The 23359-nt window shown below is 39.9% G+C and overlaps 1 protein-coding gene across 50 annotated transcripts in view; it reads right to left on the bottom strand.

Moving 5' to 3' along the window:
• The window catches only part of CPLANE1 (ciliogenesis and planar polarity effector complex subunit 1), a 169407-nt gene that overhangs the window by 98813 nt on the left and 47235 nt on the right, over positions 1–23359 (bottom strand). For all 50 annotated transcript variants that reach the window (XR_013532334.1, XR_013532335.1, XM_078365594.1 and 47 more), the window contains 3 exons: positions 11778–11995; positions 8909–9073; positions 4912–5050 (listed from right to left, as the gene is read on the bottom strand). Coding sequence is in view for 48 of the 50 variants with exons in the window: in XM_078365594.1 (XP_078221720.1) it covers positions 4912–5050; positions 8909–9073; positions 11778–11995 (522 nt within the window). In the remaining 2 variants the exon portion in view is untranslated. The remainder of the gene's footprint in view (positions 1–4911; positions 5051–8908; positions 9074–11777; positions 11996–23359) is intronic.

The raw sequence follows: 23359 nt of genomic DNA, 5'->3' as shown, positions 1-23359 counted from the left end.
TATCAAGAGCACCTTGTGGCCTGGCGCAGTGGCTCACGCCTGTAATCTCACACTTTGGGAGGCCAAGGCGGGTGGATCACCTGAGGTCAAGAGTTTGAGACTAGCCTGGCCAACCTGGTGAAATCCCATCTCTACTAAAAATACAAAAATTAGCTGAGTGTGGTGGCAGGCTTCTGTGATCCCATCTACTCAGGAGGCTGAAGCAGGAGAATCACTTGAACCTGGGAAGTGGAGGTTGCAGTGAGCCGAGATCGAGCCATTGCACTCCAGTCTGGGCGACAGAGCGAGACTCTATCTCAAAAACAAAAAAATAAGAAAAACAAGAAAAAGGAGTGTGTTGCACACATTAAGAGTAAAGGTAGTTAAGGACAGGTGTGGTGGCTCATGCCTGTAATCCCAGCACTTTGGGAGGCAGAGGTGGGCAGATCACTAGGTCAAGAGATCGTGACCATCCTGGCCAACATGGTGAAATCCCGTCTCTACTAAAAAGACAAAAATTAGCCGGGCATGGTAACACAGACCTGTGGTCCCAGCTACTTAGAAGACTGAGGCAGAAAAATCGCTTGAACCCAGGAGGCAGAGGTTGCAGTGAGCCGAGATTGCACCACTGCACTCCAGCCTGGCAACAGAGCAAGGCTCCGTCTCAAAAAAAAAAAAGTAAAGGTAGTTCATTAAATTTTCATTCCAATTTTATATGGGTGTGTGCATGTTATTACCTTGCTGTAAAATCCGCACTTACTTTAAATCATGTTCAAACATGTTTGAATACCAAAAAGATGTAATCAACTAAAACCAGAATGGAACAGGTTCTACTAGACAAATGATCTAGTTTTCCCAATAAATAAATGTCACAAAAAAGAATGGGGACAAGGAAACTTTTACAGATTAAGAGAGACTTATAGGTCAGGCAGGAGCCTGTAATCCCAGCACTTTGGGAGGCCAAGGTAGGATTGCTGGAGTCCAGGAGTTCGAGAGCAGCTTGGGCAACAAAGTGAGGCCCTGTCTTTACAAAAAAATGAAAAAAAAAAAAAAAATTAACCAAGCCTGGTGGTGCACACCTGTAGTCCCAGCTACTCAGGAGGCTGAGGTAGAAAGATCACTTAAACTCAGGAGGTCAAGTCTGCAGTGAGCGATGCTTACCCCACAAAAAGACAAAAATTTATATATTGATCAAAATGCAAAATAATACTTGATAATAAGCATAAACTGTTACCAGTTTATGTATTTACTATACTATGCTTTTTATCATTATTTTAGAGTATACTCCTACTTATTACAAAAATAACTGTAAAACAGCCTCAGGCCGGTCCTTCAGGAGTTACTCCAGAAAAAGGCATTGTTACCATATGAGATGATCACTCCAAGAATGGTACTGTTTCTGAAGACCTTCCAGTGGAACAAGATGTGGAGGCGGAAGACAGATATACTGATGATCCTGACCCCGTGTAGGCCTAGACTAATGTATATGTTGTGTCTTAGTTTAAAAAAAAAAGTTTAAAGAGTAAAAGATAAATTTTAAAAATTTTTCATCAGAAAAAAGCTTGGCCAGGAATGGTAGCTCACATCTGTAATCCCAGCACTTTGGCAGGCTGAGGCAGGAGGATCGCTTGAGCTCAGGTATTTGAGACTAGCCTAAGACCTTGTCTCTACCTAATAAATTTAAAAAAAACAAAAATTAGGCCAGGCCAGGCACCTGTAAATGCAGCACTTTGGGAGGCAGAGGCAAGCAGATTGCTTAGGCTCAAGAGGGTAAGACCAGCCTGGGCAACATGGTGAAACCCCAACTCTACTAAAAATACAAAATATGGTGGTGCGTGCCTGTTGCCCCAGCTACTTAAGAGGCTGAGGTGGGAGAAGTGCTTGAATCCGGAAGGCGGAGGTGCAGTGAGCCATCTTGATAGCCCCAATGAACTCCAGCCTGGGCAACAGAGACCCTATCTCTACAAAAAATAAAAAATAAATTAGCTGGTACAGTGGTTCAAGTCTGTAGTTCCAGTACTCAAGGGGTTGAGGTTGGAGAATCCTTTGAGCCCAGAACTTTGAAGTTACAGTGAACTATGATTATGCCACTGTACTCCAGTATCTCTAATTAAAAAAAAAAAAAAAAGTTTTTGTACAATTGTATGTCTCTTAAGCCGAGTATAACTATGAGTCAAAAACATTTCACATTTTTTTAAGTTCATAAAGTAAAAATGTTACAATAAGCTATGGTTAATTTATTATGGAAGAAAAAAATGTATTTTTAATAAATTTAGTACAGCCTAAGTGTACAGTGTTTATAAAGTCTACAGTAGTATACAGTAATGTCCTAGGCCTTCAAATTAACTCACCACCCACTCACTGACTCCCCTGGAGCAAAAACTTCCAGTCCTGTAAGCTCCATTCACGGTTAAGTGTCCACTTACCATTTTTAAATCTTTTATACTGTAGTTTTACTGTACCTTTTCCATGTTTAAATATGTTTATATATACAAATACTTACCATTGTGTTACAATTGCCTAAAGTATTGAGCATAGTCACATTCTGTATTGAGTACTGCTGTATTTAGTATGGCAATACTTTTTTCTTTTTAGAGACAGGGTCTCACTATGTTGTCTAGGCTGGAATGCAGTGGATATTCACAGGTGCAATCATTGCACACAATAGCCTTGAACTCCTAGGCTCAAGCAACCCTCTTGTACAGGTTTGTAGTCTAGAAGCAAAAGGCCATATCACATAGCCTCAGTGGATACTAGACTAGTTTTGTGTAATTATACCCTATGATCACACAACAAAATTGTCTAATAACACATTTTGTAGGACATATCTCCATCATTAAGCATGCCTGACTACATATAATATTAAAGATTGTAAATTTTGTCAGTCATAATAGAATTGTGGTTTTTAAAAATACCTCATATGTTCACTACATATACTGAAGTACTTATGGTACTTATGATGTACTCAGATTTGCTTTCATATGTTGACAACTGTTGCAGGTGGGTGAGAGGTACTAAAGTGTTCATAAATCTCTACTTTGTTTTAAATTTTTCATAGTAAAAAACTTCAAAAGAGTTTGAAATCCTAGGCCAGGCATGGTGGCTCACGCCTGTAATCCCAGCACTTTGGGAGGCCGAGGCAGGTGGATTACTAGGGTCAGAAGTTACCGGCTCAGCCAACACGGCAAAACCCTGTATCTACTAAAAACACAAAAATTATCTGGGTGCAGGGGCTGGCACCTGTAGTCCCAGCTACTTGGAAGGCTGAGGCAGGAGAATTGCTTGAACCCAGGAGGTGGAGATCGCTTGATTTGGTCTCTTGATTGTTGAGAAACGATTTTAGTAGATTAAAAAATTTGGCTGACAATTTCAGTATGCCAAAATTGTGCCACTGCACTCCAGCCAAGTGACAGAATGAGACTCGGTCTCAAAAACAAACAAATAAATAAAATTAAGAGTTTGAAATCTACTATTTTAGGTAACAAAAAAGGAAAGGAATCTGTTTTTTTTTTTTTTTTTTGAAAGAAACAGGGTCTCGATCTGCCCCCCAGGCTGGGGATCAGTAGCAGGATCATAGCTCATTGCAGCCTAAAATTCCTGGGAGCAAGAAATCCTCCCACCTCAGCCTGGGTTTACAGGCATAAGCCACTGCAACTGGCCAGAAAGGAACTTTTTTAATCTACTGAAATCATTTCTCAACAATCAAGAGACCAAATCAAGGAAAAAATTAAATAGAACCTAGGATCAAAATGAAAATATTAAAAATATATGTTTAAATCTTTATTTAAACCACTTCAAAGGACTATGTCCCTATTTATGAACAAATATCTTTTACCTGGGATTGTTGTGAATTTAACTCACTTCTTACAGACCTAGAAATGAAATGAGATTATACATACTTTTCCAGATGACACCTGTGCCTGGTCCTTTCTTGTTACAGGGAATGAAGAGCCTATGAAACTAAGCTCATGACAGCTGAGAGAAGGAATCAAGAAGCATTTCAATGCTATTACAGTTGGAAACACAGACAATCTGAGCCCTAGGACATGAAAGATTATACTAAGGGTGAGTGAGTTAAGAATAAACTTTTTTTCTTTTTAGAGATAGGGTTTCACTATGTTGCCCAGGCTGGAGTGCAGTGGCTATTCACAGGTACAATCATTGCACACAATAGCCTTAAACTCCTAGGCTCAAGCAACCTCCCACCTCAGCCTCCCAAGTACCTGGGATTACACCACTGTGTGCCCAGCTCAAAAGTAAACATTTAAATTAAAGTCTAAAGATAAGATCAGGGCTTAATATAAATAGAACTGATAAGGATTAAAGATTAAGAAGAAAAGAGTGAAATAATATCTGAAGTTTTACTTTTTAAACTTGTTATGCAAATAACTGGACATAGACCATGAATAAGGAATTAATTTAGGTCAAGTGCGATGGCTCATGCCTGTAATCCCAACACTTTGGAAGGTCAAGGTGGGTAGGTTGCTTGAGCTGAGGAGTTCAAGACCAGCCAGGGCAACATGGCAAAACCCTGTCTCTACAAAAAGTACAAAAATTAGCCGGGTGTGGTGGTGTGCACCTGTTGTCCCAGCTACTCAGGAGGCTGAGATGGGAAGATAGATTGAGCCTAGGAGTTGTTCTGCAGTGAGCTGAGATCATGCCACTGCACTCCAGCCCAGGCAACAGAGCCAGACTCTGTCTCAAAAAAAAAAAAAAAAATCAATTAAATAATAATGACAGGTATCACAATTTGTTTATATAATAAATTTCTGACTTACTATCATATATACCATATATGTATATACATAGCTGTTAAAGTACAATATACTATACTTTGAAGAGTCAGTAGTTACTTTCCCAAATCAAATGAAAAATCTACCATTATTCATACTTAGGCCTAATGTCTAAGCAAGCAGTTCATTTTGGACAAACCTATTGCTCTAATGGAAACTTCATCAAGCTTGTGATCTCCAGCTGCTCCAGGTCTAAAGAATGTGATACCTCCTTTACAGTAATTAAGTAATGACTGAGGAAAAGGATTCAATGAAGGAAGGGATCCTTTCATTCGAATCTAAAAGTAAAGAATAACGATATGTTAATTATCAACAGTATAAATCACTTTTAAAGGAAACTATAAAAGAATCAGGCAAGTAAAAGAAACCATACAGAATGAAAAACAAAGTACATGAAACAAGCTATACTTGTTTCATTGCTTTATGAAAGTCACTAGCTTGTTATCTCAAAAAAGAAAGTTTCTAACTAAATCATTTGCACCCTCTTGACACAATTTTGCCTGTATAAGAAGAATTTAATGCTATTTGTCCCTGGCTTTCCTCACAGGCATAGCAAAGAAAATAAATTTAAGAATCTTAATTAATCTCATCCCAAATAAAACTGTGTACAGTAACTAAAACAAATACAAAACATTTATGCCTACATACATAACTTTTGAAAAACTAATCTACAAATGGTAGAATTAGAAAGGCACCATTTGGCAATCCCTAATAATGACTCTAGGCAAAGTTAGTAAAAGCTAACAGAGCAAAAAGCTGATGGGTTGATGGGGACACTTGATAGAGGGTATGACATGATCCAAATTCAATCTCCCCAACCCTAAAAGTAAAATGAGCAGACACATGTGCCACATGACACAGTGCAACAGAGAAGTACACAATAATTATGAAAGATTCATTTCTAAGAAAATTTGAGGCCAGGCACAGTGGCTTACGCCTGTAATCCCAGCACTTTGGGAGGCAGAGGTGGGCAGATCACTTGAGGTCAGAAGTTTGAGACCAGCCTAGCCAACATGATGAAACCCCATCTCTACTAAAAAAAACAAAAATTAGTCAGGCAAGGTGACAGGGTCCTGTAGTCCCAGCTACTCAGGAGGCTGAAGCAGGAGAATTGCTTGAACCTAGGAGGCGGAGGTTGCAGTGAGCCAAGACCATGCCACTGAACTCCAGCCCGGGCGACCAAGTGAGATGCTGTCTTAAAAAATAAAAAATTAAAAAAAAATAAAATCTGAACCTCAATCTATTTAAACCTCTCTACCTCAATGAACACAGATTAATGACCAACTTACAGGGGGAAAAAAGAGAAACAAGCTAAATGACACTAAATGAATAAATGATCAGACAAATCTAGAATATGGTACAGGACAAATTATCTAGATTTTTTTTTGAGACAGAGTTTCGCTCTTGTTACCCAGGCTGGAGTGCAATGGCGCAATCTCGGCTCACCGCAACCTCCGCCCCCTGGGTTCAGGCAATTCTCCTGCCTCAGCCTCCTGAGTAGCTGGGATCACAGGCACGCGCCACCATGCCCAGCTAATTTTTTGTAATTTTTAGTAGAGACGGGGTTTCACCATGTTGACCAGGATGGTCTCGATCTATTGACCTTGTGATCCACCCGCCTCGGCCTCCCAAAGTGCTGGGATTACAGGCTTGAGCCACCGCGCCCGGCCTCTAGTTTTTATTTTAACAAATGAAGAATAAAAAAAGGGGGAACCAAGCCTGTAATCCCAGCACTTTGGGAGACCGAGGCAGGTGGATCATGAGGTCAAGAGATCGAGACCATCCTGGTCAACATGGTGAAACCCCATCTCTACTAAATACACAAAAAATTAGCTGGGCATGGTGGCGCGTGCCTGTGATCCCAGCTACTCAGGAGGCTGAGGCAGGAGAATTGCCTGAACCCAGGAGGCGGAGGTTGCGGTGAGCCGAGATAGTGCCATTGCACTCCAGCCTGGGTAACAAGAGCGAAACTCCGTCTCAAAAAGAAAAAAAAAAGGGTGGGGGGAGGGAGCTTATACAGATAACAGGCTGATTTAAAGATATTTGGAGATGATCAAATTTATTTCCACATTTCAGGAAAGGGCTCTAAGAGACATAAACCTGGGAAGGAAACATTAACAGGTTTGCAATTGATTTTCTCCCTTCAGTCAGTCACTTCCAGAAAGACAATCTAATCAAATCTCCTGGGAAGCATGCTAATGACAGACTTCTTGTCAAATACATTAATGGCATTTACTACCAGGATGATTCTAAGAGGCAGAGAGAGAGAGCCGGCAAGGAAATGGGGAACCTCTGTTCTATAGCCACATGTAACTGAATTCTGCCAACAACCTGAATGTGCCTGTAAACAGATGTTCCCCTAGAGCCTCTAGAAAGGAATGTAGCCCTGCTGTCACCTTGACTGGCCTTGTGAGACTCTAAGAAGAGACCTAGCTGAACCACCCTGTAGTGGTTCTGATGCACAGAACCTGTGGGATATTAAATGGATGCTATTTTAAGCTGCTAAATTTGTATTAATTTGTTAGGGTAGAAATAGAAAACTAACATGGTTTTGAATCTTTGTTTCAGCACCATTTTTTAATTGAGCTAAAACTCACATGCCATCAAAGTCACCTTTTAAAAGTGTACAATTAGTGGTTTTTAGTATATTCACAAAGTTAGGCCACCATCATAACTGCCTAATTCCAGGACATTTTCATCACCCCATAAAGAAAAACAAAACCAGTCACTGACCACTTCCTTCTCTCCCTAACCTCTGACAACCAACCACTATCTATTTTCCATTTCCATTGTGATGCCAAAATACAAAATGAGTACAGTTTTAATTTATATTTTAATAGAAACTATATCAAAATTTCACAAACTTTTTCTCTAAAAAAGGCTACTTTTCAAAACTATATCCAAATTTCACAAACTTTTTCTCTAAAAAAGGCTACTTTTCAAAAACAATTTTAGATAACTTCTCAAAGTCTCTCTAAAGAGAGACCTCTCTACTAAAAACAATTATATTATTTTAAATTTAATTTTAATTAAAGCTAAATTAAAACTATTTGGAGGGCTGGGCGCAGTGGCTCACACTTGTAATCTCAGCACTTTGGGAGGCCACGGCGGGTGGATCATGAGGTCAGGAGATCAAGATCATCCTGGCCAACACGGTGAAACCACATCTCTACTAAAAATACAAAAATCAGCCGGGTGTGGTGGCACACACCTGTAATCCCAGCAACTCAGGAGGCTGAGGCAGGAGAATCACTTGAACCCAGAAGGTGGACGTTGCAGTGAGCTGAGATCATGCCATTACACTCCAGCCTGGCAACACAACGAGACTCCGTCTCAAAAAAAAAAAAAAAATTGGAGATGATGAAATTTATTTCCATACGAGAGAGAAGAGAGAGAGAGAGGAGGGAAGGAGGGAGGGAGAGAGACGGAGAGAGAGGGAGAGAGAGAGGGAGAGAGAGGGGGAAAGGGGGAGAAAGAGAGGGAGAGAAAGAAAGGGAGATGGGGGGGGAAAGGGGGGGAGACAGAGACAGCAGACAGACACATAGGAGGCCTACAAAGGACTTACAGCTGGATAAAGAGACATACCAGGTGTCCTATCTGGCTGGAGCTCTAATAAGAATGAAGCTCAGCTGAAGTCAGTATAGAAAGGGATGAACACCTGGGAATAAACTGAATTGCACATCTCAGTAAACAGCATGGCAGAGACACTGACTAGTGGAGACTACTAAATGAAAACAAATGAGAATGAACTGTAACTTTCCATTCTCTGAACCCACAGAAGCCCCCCACAGAACACAGACAACACCTCAAGGAGAAATGGGAGAAAGTCCTGAGTTTCAATCTTCAATGATAGGGGAGTTGGGGGAAAGTAACTATAATTCCCTAGAATTAACGAACTATAGATTATACTGTCTTTTGCCAGACAGGGTGGAACTAACCTAGAGACCGAGTTCAGAGTCCTTAACTTTCAAAGGGAAGAATCTGGTCTGTTTAGTTTGCTTATTATGAATAAACCTGAAATTTACAGATTAATAGGGCAAGACTCCTTGAAAAAAGTCACAATTATAAAAATAATAATATAAGTATTAGTATATTTCAGTTATCACAGCACGTAAATGACTAAGACATTTCCATACCTTATGCATGACTTTTCTTGCCCACCTCAACTGCAAGATATACCATTGTGCTACAGGATAAGAGCACTGAGCCGCCCGGAAAAGCAGGAGAACACGCTGAAGGATTCCAGATACCTTTTGGCGATTATCTTTTTCGGCTTTTAAAAGAAGATCATCACCATCTTCCTAAGTAAAATAAAACAATCCATTTTAGTGGGTAGTAATAAGGAAATTTAGAATGTCGAAGTGAAAATAATGATAAACTAATGAGGCTGGGCACACTGGCTCATGCCTGTAATCCCAGCACTTTGGGAGGCCAAAGCAGAACTGCTTGAGCTCAGGAGTTGGAGGCTGCAGTGAGCCATGATCGGATCACTGCACTCAAACCTGGGCCACAGAGTGACAGACACCCTGTCTAAAAAAAAAACCCTAGATAGGCTGATGATGCTCACTGCTTCTCAAACTAGAATGTTCCTGGAGATACATAAAGGAAAAATTCTAAGGCACAGGCTCTGAGATTTCAATTACAGCTATTTCTAGTATCGAGAAAAAGTTTCTCTCCCCTCAATGTAAAGGGATAAGCTGACCCTAGTTCCCAGTCTTACCCTAGAACAGTTAAAGCCTGCCACTCCAGACTCCATTGGTGGAATGTTATTCTTTTAAGGAGAACGCCTTTTCTCTTTCTCTACTGGGAAGAATCCTCCTTATATTTCAATATTGCTTCATCTGTGAAGCCCATCCCTCTGTGCTACAACAGCACTTTCACATTTCTATTGCAGCTTTCACCAACTTATTCCGTATCAATTTACACCTGTATCCCACTGTACTCAGAGCTCCCAAGAGGAAGAAAGGGACTTGTCATTTGTCTTCATATGACCACAGTGTACACACTCAAGTCCTATACATAGTAGGACCCAATAAATGTTTGTTGAATAAATGCTACTCAAACCAGTAGCTAAAGATTATTTTCCCAGATAATGAGATAATGTGAGTATTGTAAATATCTGCTTCCCCAACATCCTTCTTCCTTGACCACTTCTTAACAGTACTCAGTTTTTATTTGGATATCTGCCAATCTCCTACATGGCTAATATGATTGAGAAAAAGCTCATCCCACCTCAAGGAAGGTTCTGTTCAGAGGCCAAGCAGTACCTTGTGTTAAGCCCAGCAAGAGTGACTGTTTAAAATAACAGGCATGTGACATTAAGCCAGTCTCAGTAAGAGTGAATCTCAATCTTCTTGCTTGGAATGCTGGGACAGAAATAATTTTGCCGCTTTTCTTTGTCTCAATCACTGTGGCTGTGGACGTGGAGAAGGCATCCTTAGAACCTTTCCTTAACAGCCATCCTGCTCCCACAAGAGGAGCTAGACTTCAGGTGAAACCTCAAAAAAAAACTAGAGTGAAAGAGCCCAAGTCTTTGATAACATAACTAAATCAGAAGCCTGCCCTACCACTGGACTTCTTCATTATGTGAGCTAATAAATGCCTTTATTGTTTAAACCATTTTGACCAGGTATTCTATTACTTGCAACACAAGGGGTTCTAACTGATATACAGTGACATTTAGAAGAAATCTTACCACGGAGAATTACTTTAATATAAAAGAATAAAATGAAGCACTGATAAAGATAGTAACCACACAAACTATGCAAACTATTATCAGCATAGGCTATCCAAAAAATTTTAAATGTCATTTCAAATTTCTAACATTATTAAAGACTGAGATGCAAGAGAAATGATGAATTATTGAGAAATACCATGAACGTTTTATTCCTTCCATTTGTAATATCAACAAGTAAAATGTTTTAGACTATTGAAATATAACTAAAGAGAACAAATGAGAAATAAAAAACTAGATACAAGTAGAAGTTGCCAATATTAAAACAGGAGGTAAAAAAAAAAAAAATACCCAGAACCACTTCAAAATGTTAATCAAATACTTAAAAATACAAATGTCAATAATTTATAACACTATAAATCTCAGAACCAGCTAATTATAATGTTATGATTTTTTAATAAGAGCAAGGAAAAGGTTTCTGAGAGGAATATAGTATTTATAATATAGAACTATCAATTGAATAGTGCAGGAAAAAAATAACCTTTTAAACCAAAGTCAAATAAAAATAAGCCTTTCTTTTCTTTTTTGAGACAGGGTTTTGCTCTGTCACCCAGGCTGGAGTGCAGTGGTGCAATCTCGGCTCACTGCAACCAATGCCTCCTGGACTCAAGCAACCTATCCACCTCAGCCTACCAAGTAGCTGAAACTACAGGCACCTGCCACGATGCCTGGCTAATTTTTTATCTTTTAGAGAGACAAGATTTCACCATGTTTCCCAGGCTGGTCTCAAACTCCTTGATTCAAGCAATCTTCCCACATTGGCCTCCCAAGTTCTGGGATTACAGGTGTTAGCCACTACACCAGCCAAGCCTTTCAGAAAAGGCAAAGACAAAGAGATAAATAAGAGACTGAAATAATGTATGGCTTCTAATTCTGATACTCATTATTTCATTTGTTACCCTAAACAAATGCCCAAATTTTAAAAATCTGGATATTAAGATTAATTGTGCTATATTGTTAAAATAATTTTAACATTTATTAAATAATTACTGTATGTCCCAGGTCCTGAGCTAGAAGCTTTTACAGGATATCTTGAGCCTCACAAAAATGCCATTACAGGTACTATTAAAATCTGCATTTTACACATAAGGAAACTTAAACAGTAGTTTAATACATTCCCCAAGATTATACCATTCGTGAACACCAAAGCTGGGATCTAAAAGTTTGTCTTTAGAGCTTGAATTTTCAACATAATGATTATCAGTTGATTATTTTAAAAACTCAACAAAATCAACTTTAAATTAATTAAAAACTTAATGCTATAAGCTTACCTCACTAAGAATAGCTGGCTGGGGACAGTACAATGGAGGAGCTGGAAGATACAAGCCAACAGGCACTAAGCCCCACAGTCTCTTACTGAAGTCCTTGGCAGAGTCTATCAGAAGTTGAAATGTCTCCGAAAGAATATCTGCATCAGCCATAACTGATGCTTTCAGTACTTCTTGTATTGAACCAAATAGTAGATTTGCATCTTCCTCTTCAATGGGATCTATCAAACACATTTGGCAAAATAGTTAAAGCTTGTATTAAACTTCTTACCCATTTTGTAGGATAAAATTTCAAATCTAAAAACATTCATTGTCAAGAATGAACATACTGGTAGACATGCAAAAGATACAAACTTACAGACAGAAATTATGAACTATCCTGTCACTTTATTACAGATAAGGGCCAGGCACAGTGGTTCACACCTGTAATCCCAACACTTTGGGAAGCCGAAGTGGGCAGATCACAAGGACAGGAGTTCGAGACCAGCCTGGCCAACATGATGAAACCCCATCTCTACTAAAAACACAAAAATTAGCCAGGCATGGTGGCAAGCACCTGTAATGCCAGCTACTTGGGAGGCTGAGGCAAGAGAACTGCTTGAACTTGGAATGTGGAGGTTGTAGTGAGCTGAGACCATGCCATTACACTCCAGGGTGGGTGACAGAGCAAGACTCCGTCTAAAAAAAAAAAAATTATAGATAAGAACATGAGATATTTTTATACAAGATATTGCAAAAACAACTATACAATAAAATTATTCTTAGAATGCAATTCTGGGTCAAACATAATTGAAAAAATATTAATGGTTAAAAGAATATCAGGAAAGAAACCAAAATAATATACAAAATTATGTGAAGGCAGTGACAGAATAACTTTTTCCCCTTTTTTTTTTTGTTTCAGACAGAGCCTAACTCTATCGCCCAGGCTAGAGTGCAGTGGCAGGATGTCAGCTCACTGCAACCTCCTCCTCCCAGGTTTGCACAATTCTCCCACCTTAGCCTCCTGAGTAGCTGAGATTACAGGCCCATACTACCATGCTAGGCTAATTTTTGTATTTTTGGTCGAGATGGGGTACCACCATGTTAGCCAGGCGGGTCTCAAACTCCTGATCTGAGGTGATCCACCCACCTCAGCCTCCCAAAGTGCTGGGATTACAGGTGTGAGCCACTGCACCTGGCCATTTCAACTTTTCTTAATAGTACATGATAATACTTTTATAATAATAAGTTAATAAAAATGACTTATGAGGGAAACAGGAAAACACAAAATAGTCATATATATAATATGGCTTCAACTATGCAAATATCTATATATATGTGGGTATGTCCCAGAATACAAAATGCAATGAGATGCAGTGGTAGAACTGGAAACTCAGGGATTTTTCTACTATGAAATATTTTAAGGATACTATTAAAATACAGAATACAGGGGGGTGATTCAAGATGGCACTGTAGGAGCAGCTCAGGATTGCAGCTACCAGTGAAAGCTAAGAGGGTGTGTGGACGCTGCATTTCAAGATGAATCTTTATTGCCCACAGACCAGGAGATTCCCAGGTGAAGGAGCCCCACGGGTCACCAGCGCAGCTGTTCTGGCCGGCACGGCTGTTTTGGCCGGTGCCGCAGTGCAGCGGCTCTCTGTAAAAAATGCACTGGTCTGGTTGCCCTGTTAAACTGGCAAGTGAAGATCTGGGAAGGCAGATTAGCCCATTCACTTGATTAAATAGGACTGAAACATAAAGCCAGGCCAGGAGATTCCCAAGCAGCGACACTGTTTCGGCCAGTGCAGTGGGTCACCGCATGGGAAATCACACAGATCCTGGAGCCCTTTCAGCAGGCGACTGGAACACCTGGGAGAGAGTCAACCGTTCAACGTAAAAAAAAAAAAAAAAAAAAAAGCTCTGAGGCAGGGAACCAGGTGATCAGGGTCAGTGGGTCCACGCCCTCAAAAACAGACCAAAAAAAAAAACAGCAATTGGAAATGCTCAGACTTGAGAGTTTCACGGAAAGCACAGCTAAAACCGGGATGGCCCACCTCTGTGGGGGAGAGGCATCTGCCATTACGAAGGCACTCCACCCCTATAAAGGTAGTCTGACGTTGCTGACGCAGTCTGCCGTTGCTGAGGCAACCCGCTATTGTCGAGGCAACCTGCCTTAACAAAGAGAGTCCACCATTACAGAGGCAGGCCAACATTGCCAAGGCAGTGCTAACCACACCCATACAAAAAGGACTGCAGGAAAATACACACAGCAGCAGGCTGGAGCCAGCGGCATGGCGGAACCCACAAAGCCTCTGCAAAGCTTCAGCAAAACCTCTGCAGGCAGTAACTAGGCTGCCTCCTTGCTAGGCAGGACAGCCCTTAAAAAAAAAAAGAAAAGAAAAGGAAAAAAAAAAGACAAAAAGGCACCAACACAATGGATACTAATAATCAAAGCCCTAACTCCCCTGGACAGAGCACCTGGAGGAAAAAAGAGGGAGGTTATGAGTTCTGCTGCAGCAGACTTAAATGTACCTGCCTAGCAGCACTGAATGTACAACAAAGCTCACAACTCAGCACTTGAGCTCCTATAAAGAACAGACTGTCTCCTTAAGCAGCTCCCCAACCGCCGTATTTCCAAAGAGTCACCTCACAAAGGACTGATCAGACTGACATTTGGTGGGCAACATTCTGGGACAAAGATAGCAGAATAAAAACTGGTAGCAACCCTTACTGTTCTGCAGCTGCTGCAGGGGACCCCCCCAGGCAAGCAGGGCCTGGAGTGGACCTCAGCAGTCCTAAAGCAGAGGGGCCAGACTGTTAGAAGAAAAACTAAAAAACAGAAATAACTTTATCATCAACAATCTGAACGTGCACTCAAAGATCTAATCTGAAAATCAGCAACTACACAGACGACAGGTGGATAAATCCACAAAGATGGGAAGAAACCAGCGAAAAAGGGAGGAAAACACCCAAAACCAAAATACCTCTCCTCCTACAAGGGATCACAACTCCTCACCAGCAAGAGAACAAAGCTGGACGGAGAATGAGTATGATGAAATGACGGAATCAGACTTTAGAAGGTGGGTAATGAGAAACTTCCGTGAGCTAAAAAAACATATTTTAACTCAATGCAAAGTAACTAAGAACCTTGAAAAAATATTTGATGAAATGATAACAAGGATGGACAACTTAGAGAGGAATATGAGTGAATTGATGGAGCTGAAAAACAAAACACGACAACTTCGTGAAGCATGCAAGAGTTTCAACAGCCGAATTCACCAAGAAGAAGAAAGGATATCAAAGGTCGAAGATCAACTCAACGAAATAAAACGAGAAGGCAAGATTAGGAAAAAAAGTGCAAAAGGAATGAACAAAGTCTCCAACAAATGGGGGACTATGTGAAGAGACCTAATCTATGTTTGATAGGTGTATCTGAATGTGACGAAGAGATTGAATCGAAGCTGGAAAATACTCTTCAGCATATTATCCAGGAAAACTTCCCCAACCTAGCAAGGCAGGCCAATATTCAAGTCCAGGAAATACAGAGAACACCACAAAGATATTCCTCAAGAAGAACAACCCCAAAACACATAATCGTCAGATTCACCAGGGTTGAATGAAGGAGGAAATGTTACGGGCAGCCAGGGAGAAAGGTCGGGTTACCCACAAAGGGAAGCCCATCAGACTCACAGCATATCTCTCGGCAGAAACCCCACAAGCCAGAAGAGAGTGGGAAACAATATTCAACATCGTTAAAGAAATGAACTTTCAACCCAGAATTTCATATCCAGCCAAACCGAGCTTCATAAGTGAAGGAAAAATAAAATCCTTCGCGAACAAGCAAGTACTGAGATTTCGTCACCACCAGGCCTGCTTTACAAGAGGTCCTGAAAGAGGCACCACACATAGAAAGGAACAACCAGTACCAGCCACTCCAAAAACACACCAAATGCTAAAGAGCATCAACAAAATGAAGAATCTGCATCAACTAATGAGCAAAAAAGGAAGCTAGAATCAGAATGGCAGTATCAAATTCACACAGAATAATATTAACCCTAAATGTAAATGGGCTAAATGCACCAATCAAAAGACAAAGATTGACAAATTGGATGAAACGCTGAAACCCATCGGTGTGCTGTATCCAGGAAACCCATCTCACATGCAAGGATACACAAAGCCTAAAAATAAAGGAATGGAGAAAGATTTACCAAGCAAATGGAGAGCAAAAAAAAGCAGGAGTTGCAATTCTCGTCTCTGATAAAACAGACTTTAAAACAACAAAGATCAAAAGAGACAAAGAAGGACATTAAATAATGGTGGTAAAAGGATTGATACAACAAGAAGAGCTAATGATCCTAAATATATATGGACCCAATACAAGAGCACCCATATATATAAGGCAAATTCTTAATGACTTACAAAGAGACTTAAACTCCCACACAATAATAGTGGAAGACTTTAACACTCCGCTGTCAATATTAGACAGATCAACCAGACAGAAAATTTACAAGGATATCCAGGACTTGAACTCAGACATGGAACAAGCAAACCTCATAGACATTTACAGAACTCTCTACCCCAAATCTATAGAATATACATTCTTCTCAGCACCACATCACACCTACTCTAAAATTGACCACATAATTGGAAGTAAAGCACTCCTCAGCAAATGCTAAACAACTGAAATCATAACAAACAGTCTCTCAGACCACAGTGCAATCAAGTTAGAACTCAGAATTCAGAAACTAACACAGAACCACACAGCTTCATGGAAACTGAACAACTGGCTCTTCAATGTTGACTGGATAAACAATGAAATGAAGGCAGAAATAAAGAAGTTCTTCGAAACCAACGAGAATGAAGGCACAACATACCAGAATCTCTGGGACACATTTAAAGCAGTCTCTAGGAAAAAATATATAGCAATAAGTGCCCACATAAGAAGAAAGGAGAGATACGAAATTGACACCCTATCATCAAAATTGAAAGAGCTAGAGGAGCAAAATCAAAAAAACTCAAAACCTAGCAGAAGACAAGAAATAAGATCAGAGCAGAACTAAAGGAGATAGAGACACGAAAAACCCTTCAAAAAATCAATAAATCCAAGAGCTGGTTTTTTGAAAAGATCAACAAAATAGACAGACCACTAGCCATATTAATAAAAAAGAAAAGAGAGAATAACCAAATAGATGCAATAAAAAACCACAAAGAAGAAATCACCACAGATTCCACAGATATTCAAACCATCATCAGAGAATATTACAAACAACTCTATGCACATAACCTAGTAAACCTAGAAGAAACAGATAAATTCCTGGACACTTGTGTCCTCCCAAGCCTAAACCAGGAGGAAGCTGAAACTATGAATAGACCAGTAACAAGATCTGAAGTTGAGGCAGCAATTAAGAGCCTACCACACAAAAATAGCCCAGATCCAGATGGGTTCACAGCCGAATTCTACCAGACACACAAAGACGAACTGTTACCGTTCCTTCTGAAACTATTCCAAATAATCCAAAAAGAGGGAATCCTTCCCAAATCATTTTATAAGACCAACATCATCCTCATACCAAAACCTGACAGAGACTCAACAAGAAAAGAAAACTTCAGGCCAATATCTATGATGAACATAGATGTAAAAATCTTCAATAAAATAATGGCAAGCCGATTGCAACAGCACATCAGAAAGTTCATCCACCATGATCAAGTAGGATTCATCCCAGGGATGCAAGACTGTTTCAACATACGCAAGTCTATAAATGTAATTGACCACATAAACAGAACCAAAAACAAAAACCATGTGATTGTCTCAATTGATGCAGAGAAGGCCTCTGACAAAATTCAACAGCCCTTTATGCTAAAAACCCTCAAGAAACTCGGTATTGATGGAACGTATCTCAAAATAATAAAAGCTATTTACGACAAACCAATAGCCAATATCATACTGAATGGGCAAAATCTCGAAGCATTCCCTTTGAAATCTGGCACTAGACAAGGATGCCCTCTCTCACCACTCCTATTCAATACAGTACTGGAAGTTCTAGCCAGAGCACTCAGGCAAGAAAAAGAAAGAAAGGGTATTCAAATAGGAAAGGAGGAAGTCAAACTGTCTCTATTTGCAGACAACATGATAGTATATCTAGAAGACCCATCGTCTCAGCCCAAAAACTCCTGAAACTGATAAGCAATTTCAGCAAAGTCTCAGGATACAAAACCAATGTGCAAAAATCACAAGCATTCCTATACACCAATAACAGACTTAAAGAGAGCCAAATGAAGAATGAACTGCCATTCACAATTGCTACAAAGAGAATAAAATACCTAGGAATACAACTAACAAGGAACGTAAAGGACCTCTTCAAGGAGAACTACAAACCACTGCTCAACGAAATAAGAGAGGACACCAACAGATGAAGAAACATCCCATATTCACGGTTAGGAAGAATCAATAACATGAAAAATGGCCATACTGCCCAAAGTAATTTACACATTCAATGCTATCCCCATCAAGCTACCAATGACTTTCTTCACAAAACTGGAAAAAAACACCTTAAACTTCATATGTAACCAAAAGAGAGCCCACATAGCCAAGTCAATTCTAAGCAAAAAGAACACAGCAGGAGGCATCACACTATCAGACTTCAAACTATACTACAAGGCTACCGTAATCAAGACAGCATAGTACTGGTACCAAAACAGAGATACAGACCAATGGAACAGAACTGAGGCATCAAAGGCAACACAACGTATCTATAACCATAGAATCTTAGATAAACCTGACAAAAAAAAGCAATGGGGAATGGATTCCCTGTTCAATAAATGGTGTTGGGAAAACTGGCTAGCCATGTGCAGAAAGCAGAAAATGGACCCTTCCTGACACCTTACACTAAAATTAACTCCAGATGGATTAAAGACTTAAACATAAGACCTGGCACTATAAAAACCCTAGAAGAAAATCTAGGCAAAACCATTCAGGATATAGGAGTAGGCAAGGACTTCATGAACAAAACACCAAAGCATTGGCAACAAAAGCCAAAAGAGACAAACGGGACCTAATCAAACTCCACAGCTTCTGCACAACAAAAGAAACAGTCCTTAGAGTGAATTGGCAACCAACAGAATGGGAAAAAATTTTTGCAGTTTACCCATCTGACAAAGGGCTGATATCCAGAATTTACAAAGAACTAAAACAGATTTACAAGAAAAAAACAAGCCCATTCAAAAATGGGCAAAGGATATGAACAGACACTTTACAAAAGAAGACATACGAGGCCAATAAACATATGAAAAAATGCTCATCATCACTGGTCATCAGAGAAATGCAAATCAAAACTACATTGAGATACCATCTCACGCCAGTTAGAATGGGGATCATTAAAAAATCTGGAGACGGCAGATGCTGGAGAGGATGTGGACACTGCTGGTGGGAGTGTAAATTAGTTCAACCATTGTGGAAGACAAGATGGCAATTCCTCAAGGACCTAGAAATAGAAATTCCATTTAACCCAGCAATCCCATTACTGGGTATATATCTGAAGGACTATAAATCGTTCTACTATAAGGACACATGCACACGAATGTTCATTGCAGCACTGTTTACAATAGCAAAGACCTGAAACCAATGCAAATGCCCATCAATGATCGACTGGACTGGGAAAATGTGGCACATATACACCATGGAATATTATGCAGCAATCAGAAATGATGAGTTCATGTCGTTTGTAGGGACATAGATGAATCTGGAAAACTTCATTCTCAGCAAACTAACACAAGAACAGAAAATGAAATACCGCATGTTCTCACTCATAGGCGGGTGATGAACAATGAGAACACATGGACACAGGGAGGGTAGCACTACACACTGGAGTCTGTTGGGGGGAATAGGGGAGGGACAGCGGGGGAGAGGGGAGTTGGGAAGGGATAGCATGGGAAGAAATGCCAGATGTGGGTGAAGGGGAGGAAGGGAGCAAATCACACTGCCGCATATGTACCTATGCAACTATCTTGCATGTTCTGCACATGTACCCCAAAACCTAAAATGCAATAAATAAATTACAGAATACAGAAAAGTATAAAATATAATATGCCAAAAACTCATGTACTGACTTCTCATACTTGATATTAACATTTTTGCTATATTCAATTTAGGCAGCCATTATCTAGCATTTGAAGTGGAGATACTGGAATTCCAATTAAATATATGTTGTGCCTGTTTTGTGTGTTCTACAAAGCTCAACTTCTCTTTCATATTTTTAAAATCTATGTCCTTATTATGTATAAATTTATTTCTTTATATATATTACACACTCATATAGCTCAGATTCATCATTTCCAGTTCACAAATTTGCTCCTAAATTTAAACATCTATTGAATTTTTTGTTTCTTTTTTTTTTTTTGAGACGGAGTTTCACTCTTGTTACCCAGGCTGGAGTGCAATGGCGCAATCTCATCTCCGCCTCCTGGGTTCAGGCAATTCTCCTGCCTCAGCCTCCTGAGTAGCTGGGATTACAGGCGCGCGCCACCATGCCCAGCTAATTTTTTGTATTTTGAGTAGAGACGGGGTTTCACCATGTTGACCAGGATGGTCTCGATCTGTTGACCTCATGATCCACCCGCCTTGACCTCCCAAAGTGCTGGGATTACAGGCTTGGGCCACCGCGCCTGGCTGAATTTTTTGTTTCTAAATCAGTTTGAGACATAATTTACCTACAATATAATTCACCCTTTTTAAAGTGTATAGTTCAATAAAAGTAAACACATCTATACTGCCTGTAATAACATTTCCATCACTAAAAAGTTATCTTATGCTCCTTTGTAGTCAATTCCCTGTTTATTCTCAGGCAACCCCCTGATCTGTTTTCTGCTCCTATTGTTTTAGTTTTTATAGAAGTCCACAGAAATGGAATCACAGAGCATGAAGTCTTTGTTCCTGACTTTTTTCGGGACTTCTTAACATGATGGTTCTGTGATTCATCTGTGTTGTCACATGTTATCAGTAACTTGTTCTTTATTATTTGCATGTTATTTGTATTATTATCTGTATATTATTATAAAGATATATTGGAATTTGTTTATCCATTCATGGACACTTGAGGTGCTTCCAATTTTTGGCTACTATGAAAAAGTTGCTCTAAACATTCATGGATGGATATTTGTTTTGTTTCAATTTTTTTGAGAAAAGAGTCTCACTCTGTCACCCAGGCTGGAGTGCAGTGGCACAATCATGGCTCACTGCTGTCTTGACCTCCTGGGCGGAAGTGATTCTTCCACATTAGACTATTCCCAAGTAGCCGGGACTACAAGCGTGTACCACTACGCCTAATTTTTGTATTTTCTGTAGAGATGGGGTTTTGTCATATTGCTCAGGCTGGTCTGGAACTCCTGGGCTCAAGTGATCTGGCCTTGGCTTCAGATTACAGGTGTGAACCACTGCACCAGGCTTCATGTACAGATATTTGAATGGGCTTGTTTCTACTGCTCTTTAACAGAATGGAATTCATTTAAGAGCAGCTAAGGAGAAAGAAATGAAACCGTTTGAGTTATTTTTTTTAATATATATATATTTTATTGCACTTTAGGTTCTGGGGTACATGTGAAGAACAAGCAGGATTGTTACATAGATACATACACAGCAATGTGGTTTGCTGCCTTCCTCCCCATCACCTATATCTGGCATTACTTCCCATGCTATCCCTCCCCAACTCCCTACCCCCCCACTGTCCCTCCCCTAGTCCCCCATGACAGACCTCAGTGTGTGATGCTCCCCTCATGTCCATGTGTTCCCACTGTTCAACACCCGCCTATGAGTGAGAACATGCAGTGTTTTTCTGTTCTTGTGGCAGTTTGCTAAGAATAATGGTTTCCAGATTCATCCATGTCCCTACAAAGGACATGAACTCATCGTTTTTATGGCTGCATAGTATTCCATGGTGTTATTGTGCCACATTTTCCCTGTCCAGTGTACCATCAATGGGCATTTGGGTTGGTTCCAAGTCTTTGCTATTGGAAACAGTGCTGCAATGAACATACGTGTGCATGTCTTTATAATAGAACAATTTATAATCCTTTAGATCTATACCCAATAATGGGATTGCTGGGTCAAATGGAGTTTCTAGTTCTAGGTCCTTAAGGAATCACCACACTGTCTTCCACAATGGTTGAACTAATTTACACTCCCACCAGCAGTGTAAAAGTGTTCCTATTTCTACACATTCTCTCCAGCATCTGTTGTCGTCAGATTTTTTAATAATCACCATCAATGTAGCTTTGATTTCCATTTCTCTGATGACCAGTGATGATAACCATTTTTTCATATGCTTATTGGCCTCATATATGTCTTCTTTTGTAAAGTGTCTGTTCATATCCTTTGCCCACTTTTGAATGGGTTTGTTTTCTTGTAAATCTGTTTTAGTTCTTCATAGATTCTGGATATTAGCCCTTTGTCAGATAGGTAGATCGTAAAAAATTTTTCCCATTCTGTTGGCTGCTGGTTCACTCTAATCACTGTTTCATTTGCTGTGCAGCTCTGGAGTTTGATTAGATCCCATTTGTCTATTTTGGCTTTTATTGCCGATGCTTTTTGGTGTTTTAGTCATGCAAGTCCTTGCCTATGCCTATGTCTTGGATGGTTTTGCCTAGGTTTTCCTCTAGGGTATTTACGGTGTTAGGTCTTATGTGTAACTCTTTAATCCATCTGAAGTTAATTTTAGTGTAAGGTGTCAGGAAGGGGTCCAGTTTCTGCTTTCTGCACATGGCTAGCCAGTTTTCCCAACACCATTTATTAAACAGGGAATCCTTTCCCCATTGCTTGTTTTTGTCAGGTTTGTCAAATATCAAACAGTTTTAGATGTGTGGTGTTGCCTCTGAGGCCACTGTTCTGTTCCATTGGTCTGTATCTCTGTTTTGATACCAGTACCATGCTGTTTTGATTACGGAAGCCTTGTAGTAGAGTTCAAAGTCAGGTAGCGTGCTCCCTCCACCTTTGTTCTATTTGCTTAGAAATGAATTGGCTATGCGGGCTCTCTTTTGGTTCCACATGTAGTTTAAGGTGTTTTTTCCACTCCTGTGAAGAAGGTCATTCGTAGCTTGATGGGGATAGCATTGAATCTGTAAATTACTCTGGGCAGTATGGTCATTTTCACAATACTGATTCTTCCTAACCATAAGCATGGAATGTTTCTCCATCTGTTTGTGTCCTCTCTTATTTTGTTGAGCGGTGCTTTCTAGTTCTCCTTGAAGAGGTCCTTTACATACTTTGTTAGTTGTATTCCTAGGTATTTTATTCTCTTTGTAGCTAGCAACTGTGAATGGCAGTTCATTCTTGATTTTGCTTGCTTTTAGTCTATTATTGGTGTATAGTAATGCTTGTGATATTTGCACATTGATTTTTTATCCTGAGACTTTGCTGAAGTTGCTTAGCAGTTTCAGGAGATTTGGGGCTGAGACAATAGGGTCTTCTAAATATACAATCATGTCGTCTGCAAATAGAGACAATTTGACTTCCTCCTTTCCTATTTGAATACACTTTATTTCTTTTTCTTGCCTGATTGCTCCAGCTAGAACATCAAATACTATATCAAATAGAAGTCGTGAGAGAGGGCATCCTT

This window comes from Callithrix jacchus, chromosome 2, assembly GCF_049354715.1.
Source record: "Callithrix jacchus isolate 240 chromosome 2, calJac240_pri, whole genome shotgun sequence".
Classification (NCBI taxonomy): Eukaryota; Metazoa; Chordata; class Mammalia; order Primates; family Cebidae; genus Callithrix; species Callithrix jacchus.
This window is presented reverse-complemented; position numbering and strand designations above follow the sequence as displayed.